General features: G+C 33.2%; 1 protein-coding gene across 1 annotated transcript in view; it reads left to right on the top strand.

Moving 5' to 3' along the window:
* The window catches only part of ABCG1 (ATP binding cassette subfamily G member 1), an 88,104-nt gene that overhangs the window by 50,270 nt on the left and 18,672 nt on the right, over positions 1-19,162 (top strand). Inside the window, exons 5-11 of the mRNA XM_051990576.1 lie at positions 1,090-1,140; positions 4,047-4,192; positions 7,157-7,280; positions 8,163-8,277; positions 13,942-14,090; positions 14,267-14,368; positions 17,969-18,137. Of these exons, the coding sequence (XP_051846536.1) occupies positions 1,090-1,140; positions 4,047-4,192; positions 7,157-7,280; positions 8,163-8,277; positions 13,942-14,090; positions 14,267-14,368; positions 17,969-18,137 (856 nt within the window). The remainder of the gene's footprint in view (positions 1-1,089; positions 1,141-4,046; positions 4,193-7,156; positions 7,281-8,162; positions 8,278-13,941; positions 14,091-14,266; positions 14,369-17,968; positions 18,138-19,162) is intronic.

Genomic DNA, 19,162 nt, shown 5'->3' with positions numbered 1-19,162 from the left:
TAATATAGTGATCCAGGAATGAGATGTTGAGGGACTTCATTAGAATTGTGGTAGTGTCAGAGGAGAGAAAGGGTTGTATTGAAGAGTTATTAAAAAGGTAAAATTTACAAGCTTTGGCAGAAGATTGGGTATAAAGGGGTAGTAGAAGTCAAGGATAACTTCCAGATTATTATAACACCTGAAGGCCAAAAAAGATGGTTTTACCCTATACAAGAATAAGGAATTTTGGAAAAGAGATAATGAGTTTTGGACATGTTGAATTTAAGATATCTATTAAGCATCCAATTTGAGATACTTAAAAGATAGTTGGAGTTGTGAAATTGGAGGTCAGCAGAGAGATTGGGGCAGTAAAATACATAATAGAATCATCAGCATACAGAAGGTAACTAAATCTAATAAGATCTCCAAGTTAAGTAATATATATAGAGAGATATGAAGAGGCCTCAGGCAGAAGGCTGCGGGACATTTACAGTAAAAAGACATGATCTAGAAATGAATCCAGCAAAGGAGACAGAGATGAGGTGGTCAGACAGATGGGAGGAAAATCAGGAAAAAGTGCTATCTCAAAAACCTGGAGAGGAAAGAGTTTCAAGGAGGAGAATGAGCACCACTGTCAAAGGTTGTAGAAAGATCAGGAGAATGAGAATCAAGATTTAAATAGCTTGTCAAGATCACACAAGGTAGTGGAAGAACTGAGAACAGAAGTCAGTTTTCCTATATGCCAATACATTCTTGGATTTAGAAATATTATATTTGAAATTTGTGAAAAATTAAGATAATTTAAATAAGATATCTGGAAATGTGATATTTCTGTTCTATAACAAGCTTTTTATTCTAATAAGGGAACTGGAACATTAGATAAATATTTAGATGAAAAAGGCAAACTCTCTGAAGTTTTCTTTTCAAAATTCTCTCTACAATTTCTACAAAATACAAAAGTAGTTGAGTTGATCTGAGAAATGGCACAAGATGCCCTTTAAATTGTGTGGGACTTTTTGTTTGCTTTGGTCTTATTATTTACAATTTGGCTCTTCCAGATACAATTTCCTTCTACATAACCTTCTCTGGGTTGTTTTTGTCCTGTTTCAGGTTTCTGCTCATCTAAAACTTCAAGAGAAGGATGAAGGCAGAAAGGAGATGGTATGTATAAGTCTTAGAAATGAATATTATTAATACTTTAAATCAAATTAGGCCTTGTATTAGTATGGCTAATGCCTTGTTATTGCCCAGTACTCATAGCTTATTGGACCTAAAGAAGACAGAACAATGTCTGGAGAGTATTTGTGAATAATTCTCCCTTTCCCAGATATAAAGATTGAAGTTATGGCATGACTTATAGAGCACCAAATGATGCTATTTAGGCCTTAGACACCAAATGTAGGAGTTTGGTCATGTGAAAAATTCACAATGGCCATTCTCTTTGACAAAAGGAGAAGAGGTTTCAGACAAAATAGAGAAATACAACATACAGCAAGAATGATAAATATGAAATAGAGTAGGAGAGCACACAGCAAGGAAAAGGGTTTTAAAAATTAATTATGGAAAAGATAAGTTCCCTAGTAGAATTTACAATGAGCCAGGAGAAAGGAAATATCTCATGAGGTTGGAGTACACTATTAGTTGGCTAATGGGGATTTAACACCCAAAAAGAGCTAGTTAGTTATAAGGAAGAGAAGTAGGATCTGAGAGGAGGGATGCTGTAAAGGATTTAGGGAAGTTTGGAGAGATACCATATGACAAGGGGAAAGAGGAAAGGGAAAAACAGCACGGAACAGTGTTCGGGTGCACTGACCCAAAAGAGATTCAGCAAAGATGGCATGGGTCATAAACTGATTTATGGGGGAAATTTAATCTCAGAAACATGACTGGATTTTCTAATAAGACATAAGTGGGCTGCCCATGACCTCCACAAAGGATGAGCCTCAGAGGTTTGACATAACTTGGATTTCTGACTGGATAACCTCCACCGAGGGTAGGACCATGGAGCTCAGTTGATCTCTATCAGATCCTTTTCCCTGCTTGCCCCAGGGAACAATTTTATCAGTGCTCCATCAGCACTCTCCAGGACCTCATCAATTAGGTATCTCTGAGGGTTTGGAATTTTGTTTGATTGAAGAAGATGAAGTGAATTACTCTTACTTGATCTTTTTGAATGTGGTTCTAGCTGGTCCTGTTCAGGAATTCCTCTTCTCTCACTAGGCAAGATTTTCCCTTTAGCATTCAATTCTCTCAACTCCTAATTAGTTGTATACATTTTACATTTCCTTTTTTTGTGTGTAATTTCTCCCTGCAACCCCCAATAATGGAAAAGGATTATTTATTTTTATTTTTGAATCCTCAGTACCTAACAGAGTAGGTCACTTAGTAGATGCTTAGTAAATGTTACTTAAGTGAATACAAAATGAATTAAAAATCTCTTTAATTATTTGAGAAGGTAGTATGGATAGGAAGCTGACATGAAACCCAAAATATCTGAGTTCATATCTTGACTTTGGAATACTGGCATTGGAATCCCAAGCAAGTTTTTTTTTTTTTGTTTTTTGTTTTTTTAGCAACTCTCTAAGATTAAACATTGCAGAGAAAACATTGAGCTATATTGATAGAGGAAGTTTCTTCATTTGAGAGTTACACATGCCAGTAAAATCACAGATCCATTCTCTTTCCCTATCCTTTATTTTAAATTAGGGTTTCCTATTGATAAAAGTTTAATAATTAATATTAAATAATATCAGAGTTTCTATAAATGCTATTCTAAAGCTGTGTTTGTTATCTCAGATATACAATATATGTTCATTTCTCAGGAAGGTGAAACTTTTACATAAGCAATCATCCATTCTTCATGAAGATAATCTAATAAAATAATTAGATACAAACAAATTGCTCTGATAGTTATTTGATAAATTCTTTCCCAGATGAATCTAGTGAAGAGAAACTAATTATTTAATTCATCTACAACCAATAAATTATGGAAAGATAAAGTAGAAAGGAAGAAACTTTATTAGCATTTTCACAGGAAAAAAATCTTAGCAATAAGAATCAGGATCTGACTTGTTGGCATTCCTTTTCCTATTTTGTCCTATATTAATGAAATATAGTTTAGAAATGTCCTCTGCATTCTATCACTAAAAAAAACATTTTGTGCCAACCAACCCTGAATAATTAAGAAACCTAAAATAGTAATATTCTTTCTTGTGAGTTCTGTTTTCCATTAACCTATCTCCTAGTTAAAATAAAGTAATTGAACTCAAACAATAGTACCTGGAATGCTCAGCTGGTAAGGACCTACATTAATAGGAACAGTGATAAAATATTATACACTAGCAGTGTCTTATTAAAGTTGCCTATGGCAGCTTACCTAGATATGATACTTTGCAGATAAAAATGAGAGGTGACAGGTCTTTGGTAAACTCCATTTCAGTTCAATTCAGCAAGCATGTTTTAAGTGCCTAATGTATGCCAGACATCTAATTAAGTATTGACTATATAAAGACAAGGTCGTTCTGCCATTAAGGAGTTTATATTCTGTTGTGTATATACAAAGTAATTTCCAGGAGGAAGGACACAGTTCCAACATGAAGGATAGTTTATTAACAATAGAATAGGGGACCGAGATAGCAACAGGAGAGTAGAGGGAAATAAGATGGGGATATTTGATTTATGGGGCTGACATGTATGATTATTAAGAGAGTAAGTGGTGGTGTTTTTAAATGGTTTGGCTCTATTTTTATTTTTGTCACTTTTTATAAATAGCTCTTTGCATGAGTAATCAAATTGTAGACACTGATCTGAAATAAGAAATATGTACAATTCACAAATGTGCATCAGTGTTGATGTGGAGAGTGAGAAGATTCTGCAGCTGTTTTTAGGAGTTTTAAATACTCTACCTATATTATAAGAAGGTTAATTTGAAAGTTTTGAAATAGAAAAGTGACCTTTGTATTTAAAATAATTTGAGTAATTTAATTGTGCTTCCTATGTTTTGACTTTAGCAAATATTATAGTTTGAATGTGGTAATGGCACTTATATTTTTGAATTAAACTTCTAGGTGAAAGAGATCCTGACAGCATTAGGTCTGTTGCCCTGTGCTAACACAAGAACAGGAAGTCTTTCTGGAGGCCAGAGAAAGCGCCTTGCCATTGCCTTGGAATTGGTGAACAATCCACCAGTCATGTTCTTTGATGAACCCACTAGGTGAGTCAGAAAAATCTGTTGTAACTAAGACTTTTTTTATGAAAGACAACAAAGGTAATACTAAAGTTAAATTATGAGTTCACTTTGCTATGTCTATGAATTCATCCCTATTCAAAGTATTCCTTATATCAGTCTTTTCTAAATTAATTTTAAGGGAAGGGCAAAAAAGGAAATAAGCATTTATATAGTACCTACTATGTGCTAAATGCTGCATAAATACCTCATTTGATCCTCACAACAATCTTCTAAGTTCTTATCTATCTTACAGTTCAGAAAACTGAGGCAAATGGAGGTTAAGTGATCTGTCCAGGGTCACACAACTACAAAATGTATGAGGATGCATTTGAACTCAGGTTTTTCTGACTCCAGATCCAATGTTTTTGTACATTGTGCAAAGCAAATCATAACTGTGAACAGAAGCCAGCATAAATCCCAAGTACAGTTGCCACAAAGAGTTCTGCTTTATATTTCCCTATTTAATGTGATTATAAATGACTTGGCTAAAGGTATATAATCCATTTACAGGTGTTATGAAGCTGGGAGGGAGAGCTAACATCCTAGGTGATATAATCTGAATCTAAAAAGATCTTGAAAGACCAGAGCTCTGGCTAAGCATGATAAGAGAAATTAAATAGTTTACATTTGGGTTCAAAAAATGAACCTCATAAATACAACATGGAAGAAGCATAGTGATCATCCAGGTCATTTGTTTGACAAAGCAAAGGAAACTAGTTAGGCAGCTTTCTCAAATAATTTGGTTTTGAAGGGGATGAGAGATATAGAATGATATCTATAGAGAATCATGGTAATCTTTTCTTGAGATGGGTTGGTTTATAGTTATCAAGCTATCAAGGAAGAAAATAATAAATAGTGAAAGTTCAAAGATAAGGAGAATAGGAATGATCATGGAGAAGATGGGCAGAAACTAAAGTTGAACATAAAATAGGGGAATCTTTGCCTTTTTGTATGTCATGAACCATTTTAGCAGCCTATTGAAATCTGTAGCCCCCTGCTCAGAATAATATTTTTAAATGTGTGAAATAATATATATATGATTACCGAGTAAAACAGTTATATTGAAATGCAGTTATCCAAAAATCATCTGTTTTTAATTCATGAACCCCAGCTTAAGGACTCCTGATATGAAAGGAAAAGGACCAACTTTTTATTGCAAAAAGGAATGAAAGAGGAAATAATTGTCTGAATGATGTAAGTTGGGGAAAAGAGGAAGATCTCAGAGAATGGCATAATTTTTTAAATTAAAGTATGCGATGAGATCTTCAGCAAAGAGTTGTATGGGAAAGCACAAGGAGAGACGAGAAAGATTAGAAAGCCTCTAGAAATGGAATAATTCTCATTCTTATTTAAATTAGAGAGCATAAATTTGTGGTGGACCCAATAAGCATGGTTTAGTTATTTACTCCACCTTCATTCAACAGCTGAATGGGTGCAATGGAGATAAATGGTAAGATTAATTCAAGATTCAGATTGGTAAAATGGGAATAGTGACAGGACAAGAGGCAAGGGATTTTAAAGAGGAGAACACTATAGAGTTAATTTGGTTCACTAAGGGATTCAAAAATGGGAAGAAGGAGAGCCAGTGTAAAGGGGATGGCTTGGGAAGGAGCTAAAGGGTTGATAGGAATGCAAGTCACAATGCAGCATTCTGTATTATAAGATGAAATGTTAAAATATTATGATCAGATAAAAAAAATTTGAAATTCATAAGCATGGGAATGGAATATTTGTGAGTATTGACAAAATCAAAGCTATCATTTCTGTGTATAGCTGAATAGAATACTTATGAGTATTGACAAAATCAAAGACATTTCTGTGTAGTAGAATAGCAGAGTCTTTAGAATTAAGCAGATTGAAGAACTGATATGTTAGAATATTTAAGTAAGCATCAATATGTATCTTGAAATCCTCTTGTATAAGACCGAAGAGAGAGGGCGGTAAGCCAGTCATGAGAAAAGGAGAATATCCTTATTATAGATAGATGAATGTCACTAGTATCTGGATTAGATGATAAAATGACTAGTATAGTCTTCAAAAGAGAAGTAGCTGAGTGAAGACAGCAGAGGAAGAGTCTGGAAGAGACATTGGGGAACAAGAAGTATTATAATCATCTCACTATAACCAGTGAGCTGGGGTATGACTGAAAGTACAATTGTCTTGGAAAGAGTATTGAGAGAAATAATATCTTTAGAAAGGCACTATGTCTTAATGAATGCCAGGAAATAGAAGGAATGAGAAAGGGAGAGGTTTAAGATGAAAAGAAAGTGCTAGGGTAGGGAAGCCAGGATAGGTCATATACTGGATTGTAAACTGTATAAATTTATTAATACCACCGGTCAATGAATTAACTTTTTGCCTGTCACTACAGAACTGAGACTAGATATAGAAATAATGATGTTTGGAAAGTAGGAAATAGTTGATGGTCTGAGGATTGAACTGAAAAAATGGCTTCCTAAGTATTCCTTATTCCCAGCAGCAAATAGCAGACTTTGTATGTTATGATCCTTTGTCATCAAATGCATCTAATGAACTTTTATCTGCACATAGAGCACTGCTAAAATTTAAAACATGTATATTAACCTCATACTGACTATAATAGGAAAAATATTTGTAATATATTTTTGAAGGCCTTCCTGGAAAGTTATTAAAGCATCTTCTCATACTAGGATTGCTTGAAATGTTCTCTGTCCTGTATTAGGCGTGTGTTTCTGAATCATCAGATATTTTGCCAAAAAAGATATCAGGAGAGTATAGAATATGTCAATATTCATAAAACAAGGCATAAAATGGTTCTTAGAATATATTTTCATTACACTTGAGGCTGCTGACCTTCCTACAGCAGAAAAATGGAAGAATTTGTCTCTCAACATTTAGCTCAGTCTTCTGTTTTTCTGACTACTGATAGATATCCATATGTTTCTTGATCTTTTTCTTCTTCTCTTTCAGTGGTTTGGACAGTGCCTCCTGTTTCCAAGTTGTCTCATTGATGAAAGCTTTGGCACAGGGGGGCAGATCAATTATCTGTACAATCCACCAACCCAGTGCTAAACTGTTTGAGCTATTTGATCAGGTACACATCATTTTACCCAATAGATATATTCTCTGAAATTGTATTCACATTTATTGTCTTTTTTATTGACATATCAGATGGTGCATTGTTTATAACTATAGTTTTAATTTTATCTCTATCAACTCATTTTTTAAAAGTCAGAATACCTTGGCAAACATTTGTTTGATTGAGTTGGATCAAATTGAGCCAACAAATAAAATTGTATGAGATGAAATAGTTGTCTTTTCATATTCTTTGACCATTTATCAATTGGGAAATGACTTGTATTATTATAAATTTGACTCTTCTTTCTATAAATTTTAGAAATGATTCTTTTTCAGAAACACTGGATGTAAAAATGGGTTTCCCAACTTTCTGCTTACCTCCTAATCTTGGTTGTATTGCTTTTGTTTGTAGAAAACCTTTTTAATTTAATGTAATAAAAAGTATCTGTTTTGCATTTCATATGTTCTCTACTTCCTCTTTGGTCATAAATTTCTCCCTTTTTCAAATATCTGATAAGTAAATTGTTCCTTGCTCTCCTATGCCTACATCATGTAGGTCACTTTTTGCCATCTTTTGGTATGGGGTGTGAGATGTAGGTCTATGCTGAGTTTCTGACATACTATTTTCCAGTGAAACAGTTTCATATAGCTACTTCAAAAGAGAAATATGAAGCTATATTAAAGTGAACAAAAACCAGTCCATCTGCTGACTCTTCTTGTCTGGGGCATTTATCCCTTTAAGGTTTCGCTAATACTTTTTATGGAAAATTGAAAGTCCATGTAAAGATAAGCACTTGTACAAAAAAGAGCTTTCAAACCCTCATTACATAAAGAAAAAAAGCACTATACCATCTTTCCTTCTCCTTTCTCTTATATTATTTCATTTTTTTTCTTTCAGCTTTATGTGCTCAGTCAAGGACAATGTGTATACCGGGGAAGAGTTTCAAATCTAGTACCTTACTTGAGAGATTTAGGTTTAAACTGTCCAACTTACCACAACCCAGCAGATTTTGGTAAGTACAAAAATTAATCCTCTCTTTTGTTCATTTTTATTCCAATCAGCGGGAAGGAAAAGAATAAGAGTAGCATTTACTTTTTCAGATCTTTGTACTTTTATCTGAAGTCTCTGCATCTGAAAGAAGTGATTTTCTTATCCTGGAAGCTTTGCCCTACCTAGCTATACAAACTTTTTTGATGGAGTAGAAGGTATGGGAACAATAAGCTTGGAGCTATGGTACTTTTGGAAGAAGTGAAGAGCTCTCTCTTTCTTGCTTAATAACTTTGTTTCATAAATCCCTAGAAATTACTGCTCCCAAAGATCTGGTGCATCAGTGTCCCTTTTTACTTGACCAAAGCTTTTAGTATAAATGAAAAGAGATTTTTTTTAAAAAAATGAAAAGTTAGATAAAGTATACTTTAAGCCCTTTATTGATCTAACAAGATAATTTGAGATTTTTTTTTGCTTTGGTTTTTTTTTTAAAGGGCAATAACTTTAATCCCTCAAAAAATTGGTTTGCTAAAAGGTTATCACTCTATTCTTAACTTGAAATATTCAGGGTTGTTGGTTTTTTATATATCAAGTAAAGAAGCAACTGACATTAGTAATTACTTGTCAAAAATAATTAGTTTACATCCTTATTAAAGTGTTCTCTGAACAAACCCAGGGCCACTAGTGCTCAATTCAGGCTTCTTTTTATGAAATGGCTAAAGACTTTTCTGAGTCTAGCAAAGAAGACCTTGATAGTAATATTAAGTTACTATAGAGTCTGTTCCTTACAAAAAGTATAATGCAGATTTTCCTGATGTTGCTTAATGTAGACAGCAGTTAGAAAATAATTTTCCAAGTGATTTTGCATAATAAAAGATTCACATAAAAACGAGTCTGAAATTGGGAAAAGTCAAAGAATGACAGAAGTAAAAAAGAAAAAGGCAAAGAGAGATTTAGGAGGTCAGATAAGACAAAAAAAAAATACAATACATAATTTCAAAAAGGTTACAATAGCCAAAATAAATAGAACAAAAAAATATGGAACGAGTATATTGTTTTTATTTAGTTTCAGTGGTGTCTAATTATTTATGTACCACTTTTTTCACTTTTTCATTATTTTATTTTTTCTAATTACATGTAAAAACATTTTTTATATTTTTTAAACTTTGAGTTCCAATTGTTTCCTTTCTATCTTCTCTCATCTCCCCCCTCATTAGAAAGGCAAGCATTTTGATACAGGTTATACATGTGCAATCATGCAAAACATATTTTCACATTAGTCATATTGTGATCATTGTGAGTATAGCTAAGTTATTCACAGTTGATTATACTACAATATTTTTACTATGTTTTCCTGGTACTTCACATCAGTTCTTGTGTCTTTCCAGGTTTAGAAAACATCCTGCTCATCATTTCTTATTGCAAAGTGTACTCCATCACAATCATATACCACAACTTATTTAACCATTTTCCAATTTAGAGGTACCTCCTCAATTTCCAATTCTTTGCTAGACATAAAAAGACCTGCTATAAATATTTTTGTACCTTTAGGCCCCTTTCTTTTTAAAATCTTTTTGAGACACAGGACTAGTAGTGGTATTGTTGGGTCAAAGATTATATATAGTTTGATAGTCCTTTGGGCTTAGTTCCAAATTGCTCTCCAGAATGTTTGGATCAATTCACATTCCATCAACAATGTACTAGTGTCCCAATTTTCTCATATTTCCACCAATATTTGTCATTTTCTTTTTCTGTTTGATTAGCCAATATTATCAGTGTGAAATGGTGCCTAAGAGTTATATCAGTTTTATTTCTCTAATCCAGAGTGATTTAGAATATTTTTTCATGTGACTAAAGAGAGTTTTGATTTCTCCATCTACAAACTTCTTATTCACATCCTTTGCCCATTTATCAGTTGGGGAATGACTTGTATTCTTATAAATTTGATACAGATGTCTTTATATTTGAGAAATTATGCTTTTATTGGAGAAATTTGCTGTAATTCTCCCTCTACCCCAGTTTTCTGTTGGCATTGGTTTTGTATGTACAAGCCCTACTTAATTTAATGTTATCAAAATTATTCATTTTATCTTTTCATATGATGAAATAAAGATAGAAAGTATTAGGAAATTCTATGCTATGCAGTAAAGCAGAAAGAGGTTCTACATTCAACAAAGAGGGACCCAAACTTGTGTAGGATAGATTTATAGTATTATAAATCAGCAGCTAGTTTCCTGTGATCTAGGGAAAAGAGTATTTTCTTTGCACCCTAGACTATGTCCTTAGCAAGAAATAACTTTAGAAGCAAGCAGCAACTGTGTGTTTCTGACCCTAGGAACAGGCCCAATTCTCAGATCCAGCCCTTATCTTAACCTACAGCCTGGAACAAATTCAATTAGAATTCTTGGAAAAGATGAAATAAGACTTAAAAAATAATTTTAAAATTTTTTATATAAAGAAAATTAGTAGAAGAAAAATTGGAAAATTATGAGTGTTGTAGAAAAAAGTATTAGATATGGAATAGAAAGCTTGGTATGAGAGGCGCTAAACCAGATAATAAATCCTATGAAGATGAGAATGGAGCAAACAGAAGTTAATGATTCCATGAAATAACAAGAAGTAATTTTTAAATAGTTAAAAGACAGACTGGAAAAATAGAAATTGTAAGGTATCTCAAAAAAAAGACAACTGACTTGAAAAACAAACTGAGAATAATTTGATTCATTAGACTACTGAAAGTCATGACCAAAAAATAAAAAGAATCTAGATATCACATTTCAATATTTTAAACAAAAACTTCTCAGGTCTATTATTAGAATGCAGTGATTATCTACTGAAAGAAATCCCGAAATTCAAACTCCATGGCAGAAATCCATATCTTTGAGGTCAAAGAAAAAATATGTTGCAAACAGTCAGAAAGAATTCAAATGCAGAGTAGCTATGGTCAAGATCACATGATTCAGAAGTTATCAGTCTAAAGAAGAAGAGAGCTCAGAACACAATACTCTAGAAGACAAAGGATAAAAACTTACAGCCAAGAGTAATTTATCCAGAAAATCTGAGTATAATCATAGGAGAGAAAATGATTCTTTAATGAAATAGAGAACTTCCAAGCATTCCTGATGGAAAGATTAGAACTGCCTAGAAACTTTCAAGTACAGGCAATATGAGTCAAAACAAACAGAAAAGAGTAAAATGAATGGTCATATAAAATTAAGACAAGAATAAACCATTTGAAGTATAACATTGGGAAGTGATACATATTTTTATTGTTCAAATTATTTTTTAAATTATGTCTGACTCTGTTATTCCACTTGTTATCCTATTTGGCAGAGACTCTTCAGCTCATTTTTCATATAAGAAAACCGAGGCAAACTGGGTCACATAGCTAGTGTTTTTCTGGACTAGATGTGAACTCAGGTCTTTCTGACTCCAGGTTGCTCTTAAACTCAAGGATTCAAAGATTGAACAAGCTATTGTTAATAAATGTTATGGAATAAAATTGTAATATAAGAAATGATGAGAAACATGAGTTCTAAGAAATCTGGAAATATTTGTATAAATGGATGCAGAATGTGATTAAATAGAACCAGAATTTCAAAGTTGTTATGAGGACAAAATGAAATATTATTTGTAAAGTGGCTTTTTCCAGAGCTGGCTGTGGAATATTGAGATCTCCGTCTTCTACCTCCTGTCACTAATCCCATGAAGTCCACTTTTAAGAATTGTTTGCCAAGGGGGAAGGAAAGAGGGGAGAGGGAGAAAGGTTCTGTTGGTTGCCTAAGGCACAAAAATTTTCAATTATGGCTGGTAATATATTTCAAACTCATACTAAATGCACATATTTTCTTTTAACAGGATAAGCTTAGTGTTAGCTAAATATAGGGTGTGTATAGAGAACTATGTAGAGACTACAAAAGACATTTATATTTCAAAACAAATTAAATGATTTGATTAGAAATTAGTGTGTGGGACAAGACCACCGGCTCAAATAAATCAAATAAATTAAGGAAATTTCTCAAGGCAAAAGCAAAAAGGAATTTTATTACAATCTCACGGGAAAGGGCATCTCCCTCCCCACAAGCAATTAGGCAAGGAAAAACAAGGCCCAGATAACAGACAAGAATTATATAGGGGCCTATAGGCTGCATCTTTGCCCTGATTAGTCAAGACAAATGACCTCACATTCTAGGTCATAAATGAGGAAAAACTTCTTAACCAACCACATCTTTAGGATTATTAAATTACCTTATGTGGGAGTTTCAATACCAAGGTGGACTCAACTTAATCTCACATAGAAAAGGTCCCACTCCATGTAAACCACTTATAGAGAAAGAAACCTGGTTCTGGAGCACAGCCAACCTTCACTCTTCAGAACTGTCTCCATCTTGAGAAACAGCTTTCACAGTTCACTAGGATAATGTCAAAGGACATGGTAATATTCTCACAAATATAATAGTTGGTCCTTTATTTATTGAGTTGAAAATAACATATTAGTGATTTTTGCCTATAAAGACATCTCCCACAGTGGATAAAAATAACATGGGCTATAACTCATGTCCCTATAAAGAAGAATTAGATATTAGGGAATTAAACTTCATAGCCTTGATAGATTCTCTTTTGAATTCTCAAGTCATTTATATCTGCCCTGATACTTAATCTAAATGTGTCATCATTTTGTTTTATTTTTTGGCTTTTGTTTTTCTCTTTGGTTTTGCTTCTCATCCTCTTATTAAGTAATCAGCTATAACAGTAACTATGTCCTCAAACAATTCTTGGCATTGTTTTTAATTTGTGGAATTGTTTAACCCCATTTTATTGCTGGATATATTTTTTAAATGACATTTAAAATCTAAACTTCACATAATCTTGGAGAGGGAGATGAAGATAGATGGGGGGAGGAAAGGAAGAGACAAGAATAGAGACCAGAGACCAAGGAAGGGAAAGAGGGAGGAAGAGAGAGAGAAAAGAGAAGAGACAGAGAGAGAGTCAGAGATAGAGACAAAGACAAAGAGAAGTTCAGATGTAATTTAAGGGCTAAGGTTAAACTGTCTAAATATTAAAGCAAATCTGAGAGAAACTATATTTAATTGTGTAGGTCTGGCAAAGATCTCAAACCATAGAAAGCTCAGGAAATATCACGGGTTAGAAGGGAATAAAACATAAACATTTGTATTTATATATTTTTCTTGGTTGATACTTTTTTGTGCATTGAAGTTTGAATAGAAATCTTTGCTTTTTCCTGAGAGGATTAAGTTAATTGGAAAGGGATAAACTACACCCTGAAAAGGGAATGAGCTGCTAGGTTCCATCCATGAGAAAGGAAAGAATTAGGTGTTAAATAGGTATCTTTAAATAAATCCTTTGAGAAAGGATATGTTGACAGCTCTTTTTGCCTACCTTTCCAATATCTTCTATTACTTAAATGACTTTTATTTTTTAATACAAGATGAATATAACAATAGTAACATGTAAAATTTTAGCAATATTACTATTAATATTTGTTTATATTACATTAACATATATAACATAATTGTTTTCAAACATACACAATATTCCTCCTTCCTCCACAATAGCAATCTCACTGTTTTGTAGTAGTGAAATGTCTTGTATACAAATGATGTTGGTACATCTCTAAATATTTATTGGCATACTGTGACTAAACTTCATTTCTAAATATTTCATCTAGTAATGGAGGTTGCATCTGGTGAATATGGTGATCAAAATAGTCGCCTGGTGAGAGCTGTGCGGGAGGGTATGTGCGACACAGAATTCAAGAGAGAATTTGGGGGCGATGCTGACTTGAACCCTTTTCTTTGGCACCGGGCCTCTGAAGAGGTAAAGTAGACAAAATGATTTAAGGGATTTCAATAGGAAATCTCAATCTTTTGAAATGGGAACAAATGGGAAAACTGAATGTTATATTGCATACTCGGGTACATGTGGCATTTTGGCAAACAAACTAAAACACTTCATTTTGGAGTTTGACTTTCTGTATTCTTTAATTTCTTCAGAACTCCATTTCTTCTGAAGGCTGTCACAGCTTTTCAGCTAGCTGTCTCACTCAGTTCTGTATCCTCTTCAAAAGAACATTTCTCAGCATCATGAGAGATTCGGTAAGGCTACTTTATTTTGCTCATATGCAAAAAAAAAAAAATTCTATTTGTATCTTTTTAATAATGTCTTCCAGAATATTTCTATGCTTTGAATAGGCATTCCAGTTGTGATTGCTTAATCATGCCCAATTGTCTATGGCCTCACTTTAAGATTTTCTTGGCAAAGATACTGAAGTGATCCTTTCCTTCTGTTCATTTTACAGATGAGGAAACTGAGGCAAACAGGGTTAAATGACTTTCCTGGCATCTCACAGCTAGTAAATGACTTCTGCTTCTGAGGTCAGACATGAACATCTAGAATGAATCTTCCTGATTCCAAGCCCAGTGTTCTATCTATTCTATCACCTAGCTGCCCTATGCTCACTCTATGATTTCTAGAAATTATATTCTTTAACTAGGGTAATTGGAAGTTTTAGAAGCCTCAAGGAGACTGATTTTTAGCTCATTAATTATGGTTCATTGGGATTATTTCCTTTCTTCCCTCCCTCTACTCCACATAGACAAATCCTATCCATCCTAGGAAGTGCAGGGCTTTTAAAGGCAGAGATAGGAGAATAATATTTTCCACTGAAGTCAAACAACCACTATCACTATTATTTGAAATACTATCTCACATTAGATCCTAAAAGAGAAAATCCAGAAATCTTGAGCTAAAAAGCCTTGTGAATAGCAGTATCCCCAAAAGCACCAAATGTGCTACCATTAATGATATATGAAATCATTGTGGAGAGGAAGCCTATCTTCCCTATTATCTTCAGTAGCAAGTACTGATTAGAAACCAAAAGTCAAATGGACAAAGAAGCTGTGGGAGTCATATCACTCCTAGACCACTAGTCTTACTTCCAGTTCAACGTTTACAATTCCTGTGAAGAGTCAGCTGTTCTCACCAAGTCCTATTTTTCTATTATTCTTCATCCCTTCTATATGATAGACTGCCTTCTTTTCCGATTATATCTATTTTGGATGATGTTTCAATGTCATTTTTTTGCACATAAGTCATCTTTGGCAATATATAATAATCTTTTTGCTTCTCTCCAATTCCCCTTTTGTTGATTCACAAATCTGATTCTTCAACTATTATACTATACTATTCCATGAGTTTGAAGCTTTATAGATCAATGCAAATATATTGACATTAAAATGTTAGATCTTTCAGGAAGAATATTAGAGTTATTGAATATGGTACATTGAAAGTACTATATAATTTACCAAATTCAACAGTGATTATGATAATAGTGATAATTATATATTAATGAACCAGGCTTCTTGATCAAAGAAGATCATGCAAGGAAACAGGAAAAGCTGCTACAAATCACTGTAGGTTGCAAATATTTGACATCCACTGAATAGCCAACAAAACAATTTGGTGAACTAAATTATTATTCAGAAGCTAATTTACTTGAATAAACTAACAGGTAATAAGTCCCCATGTGATAGAGACTTTCAAATATACTTGCAAATTCAACAAATAAAGTGTAAAGAACTATAACATTATCACAAACAAAAATGATGGACATAATCACATTTCACTGATCCATAAAAATTTAATAGCAATATTTTATGAGATTGCACTACACCAAATACTTATTCTCAAAGCTATATAGAATAAAAAATGTTTTTAAGATGTAAAGCATTAGTGGAACAAATCAAAACTGTGTGGGAAACTAGTTGAAGAAGAGAGCATTCCCATTACCCTGGATGCATCTTGTTTCAAAAGTTATTTCAGTGAACCTACAAAAGATGTTCTTATATCCTAGTGTTTTTATTCAATTACAAAAAGCAGTTATTTTAAGCATAAAATAACAATAAGATTGAGACATAATTCTAGTTTTTGTTTCTATTCTTATCCATTTCTAACTGAATTCCATCAAAGGCTGACTCCTATATTGTGAAACAATGATGGAGGATAGTGACAGAAGACATCTCAGTGATAAGAGATGAACACAAGCCACAATTTCCTTGCTAACCAATGAAGAGTTCCTTCCCACCCACCCACCCAAATGCTAAGCATTCTTTAAATGCTACCATTTTATTCCATTATATAAAAGAAAATCCAATAGTTACTAAATCTTTATCTGTTGTGATTAATACTGGCATGGAAGCTCTACCCATCTATGTTCTATTTAAAGAGATGAGAAACATTCATACTTTGGTAGAGCAAGGGGAGGAAGTACAGCCACAGGCACTTCAAGTTCCAAATGTAAGGGAGGTACATTGAAATTCTGTCTCTAAGTAAACATACATTTTCAAAAACTGGAAAGCCTATAATAAAATAAAAATTATATACTTTATCAAGCTGCTTCTACACTTAGAGATAAGTTCTTGAAACCAAAGGAAACAAAAGTTGACAGGGTATTCTTTGCAACCCATAAATTAGAAACTCTGTTATCCCCAACCTTATTTTTTTGTTTGCCATTCTCTATAACCAAAATGCCCTTCATGAGTAAATGATCATACCTCCTAAAAACTATAAACTTGAAGGCAATCTTTCCATTTTTTCTTTATATGAGAGCCTCATCCCCATTCAATGCTATATTCATGAAAGTGATTAAAAACATGAATTTTTCAATCATATGCTAATACTATACTGTGTTGATACTCCACCAGCTAGAATAGCAATTTTATAAAGAGCTAGCATTACATAATGATGTCAGGAAGTAAAATTATAAAGGAAAACTAGAAGTCATTTCCAGACTGTCCCATAAATTAACATAGCACAACAGTTTCCTGCAAACTGTCTCATAAATTAACTAAGGCTATATCCTGAGACTGTGCACCAAATTAAAGGAAGCTAGCTATCTAGGCCTTAATGTAAGAGTATCTTGGTTCTGCTAACTGCCTTTAATTTTTAAGTTTCAGAAAAGCTCCAGGTATATACAATTAGAGCAAAACATTCCAGAAAAACAATATTATGTTAATGAACTAACTCTAAGGTGCTGCTTATAATTTTGAGAAGATATGCATATATTAATGAACTCGGCTTAATCTGATATGGATAAGAGTTAGTCTATCTTCCATCATCAAATCTCTACAAAAATGGAACCCCAAATCCATGTTCCATTCAAATAATCCTCCACCTACAGTTATTTAGTCTATTTTTCCTCCCCCATATCCTCTATCCTCACACTTTGCACCTCTTACTCCCTAACTTTATACTCCAGTATAAAGCAATCACAAGGAATACTAAGTATTCTGTAATGCTTAGTAGATAACAATGAACAACTCAATTAAGATACTTTTGTTCAGTTTAATCAACTTGAAAGTATTCTCAGTACATTCCCCTTTTGTATATCCTTCTCTTGCTATAACTAAATAAGTTAATTTTTAATTAATTGCTTAATGATCCACAGTGCATCATTTTGTTCTACGGTGGATGCTGGTCTGAATCAGGTCCAGAGCAGAACAGATAGCATCACAGAGGAAAAAATACCTAAGCTGAATGTTGAGGGCAATATATAAATGATAATCTAAACAATAAAATGTTAAATGGTACAAGAAGTTACTGACAAAATTTCATTATTACCTATTTGTTTTTTATTTTATAATGAATTTAATACAAAATTAACCAAAATAACAAGAGTAAAATGTGTTTTCCTTTAGGTATTAACACATTTAAGGATCACATCACACATTGGGATTGGACTTCTCATAGGCTTGCTATATTTAGGAATTGGAAATGAGGCAAAGAAAGTCTTGAGCAACTCTGGTTTCCTCTTCTTTTCCATGTTGTTCCTCATGTTTGCTGCACTAATGCCTACTGTCCTCACCTGTGAGTAACAATAGCAGAAACATCTGCTATTAATAGTTATTAATAGCATTAGTCTACATTTTCACTAAATTCAGGAGTTGTTATTGGAAAACTGTTTGAATATGAAATATGTTCTTAGAAAAAATACTTTTCATAAGCTGAAATATTTGAATTTTATAAAAGGACTACAAAGACATTGCAATATTTAATTTAACCTAAAGAAATGTATTTCTTATGGAATTTTGAGTACCAATATCAGTGGTGGTAGAGATACTTCTAAAAACCCTTCAAATCTCATTCAGTGGCAATATTGTAACTATCTATTCTAGAACTATATGAATCTTCTATTGACTAGTCCTTTAAAGACTGATGGTGCTTTTGATAGGCTATGTTTGTAATATCTGTTTGTAATATCTGTTAGAATTAAATATCAGGAGAACACAAATATTTTTGGAAAATGTTTTTTTATTTTGTTTTGTTTTGTTTTTGCTGAGGCAATTGGGGTTAATTGACTTGCCTAGGGTCACACAGCTAGGAAGTATTAAATATCTGAGACCAGATTTGAAATCAAGTCCTCCTTACTTTAGGGCTGGTGTTCTATCCACTGTGCCACCTAGCTGCCCCCAAAATGGTACTTTTTTAAGTTTGGAAAAGCAATCCACACTATGTAGTTGATTCTGTTCTCATTCCAGATCCATACTTGGAGGTAGGGGAGAAGGAAATATTCAACTGATCTGGAAAGAATTCAAGCATAAAAATCAAAATATTTATAATTAAAATCTAAAATGACTTAGTATCAATATATGACTCTCATTGTCATCTGACTTATTACAGTTATCCCTTCCACATCACAAAGGTTACGATCGTGATGCTCTCACAAATTAGAAATCCACATTAAAAAATTTGGCCCTCCCTTTGTACCAGATAAAAAGTCTGATTTTTTTTTCCTTTTCCTTTTATGGGGTGTTTATGGTACTATATGGCAAAATTTGGGTTCAATATTTGGTCGTAGGCTCTCTGTTACCTGCTGGTCTTCATGTGTCATC

Source organism: Antechinus flavipes, chromosome 3 (assembly GCF_016432865.1).
Source record: "Antechinus flavipes isolate AdamAnt ecotype Samford, QLD, Australia chromosome 3, AdamAnt_v2, whole genome shotgun sequence".
Taxonomy (NCBI): domain Eukaryota; kingdom Metazoa; phylum Chordata; class Mammalia; order Dasyuromorphia; family Dasyuridae; genus Antechinus; species Antechinus flavipes.
This window is presented reverse-complemented; position numbering and strand designations above follow the sequence as displayed.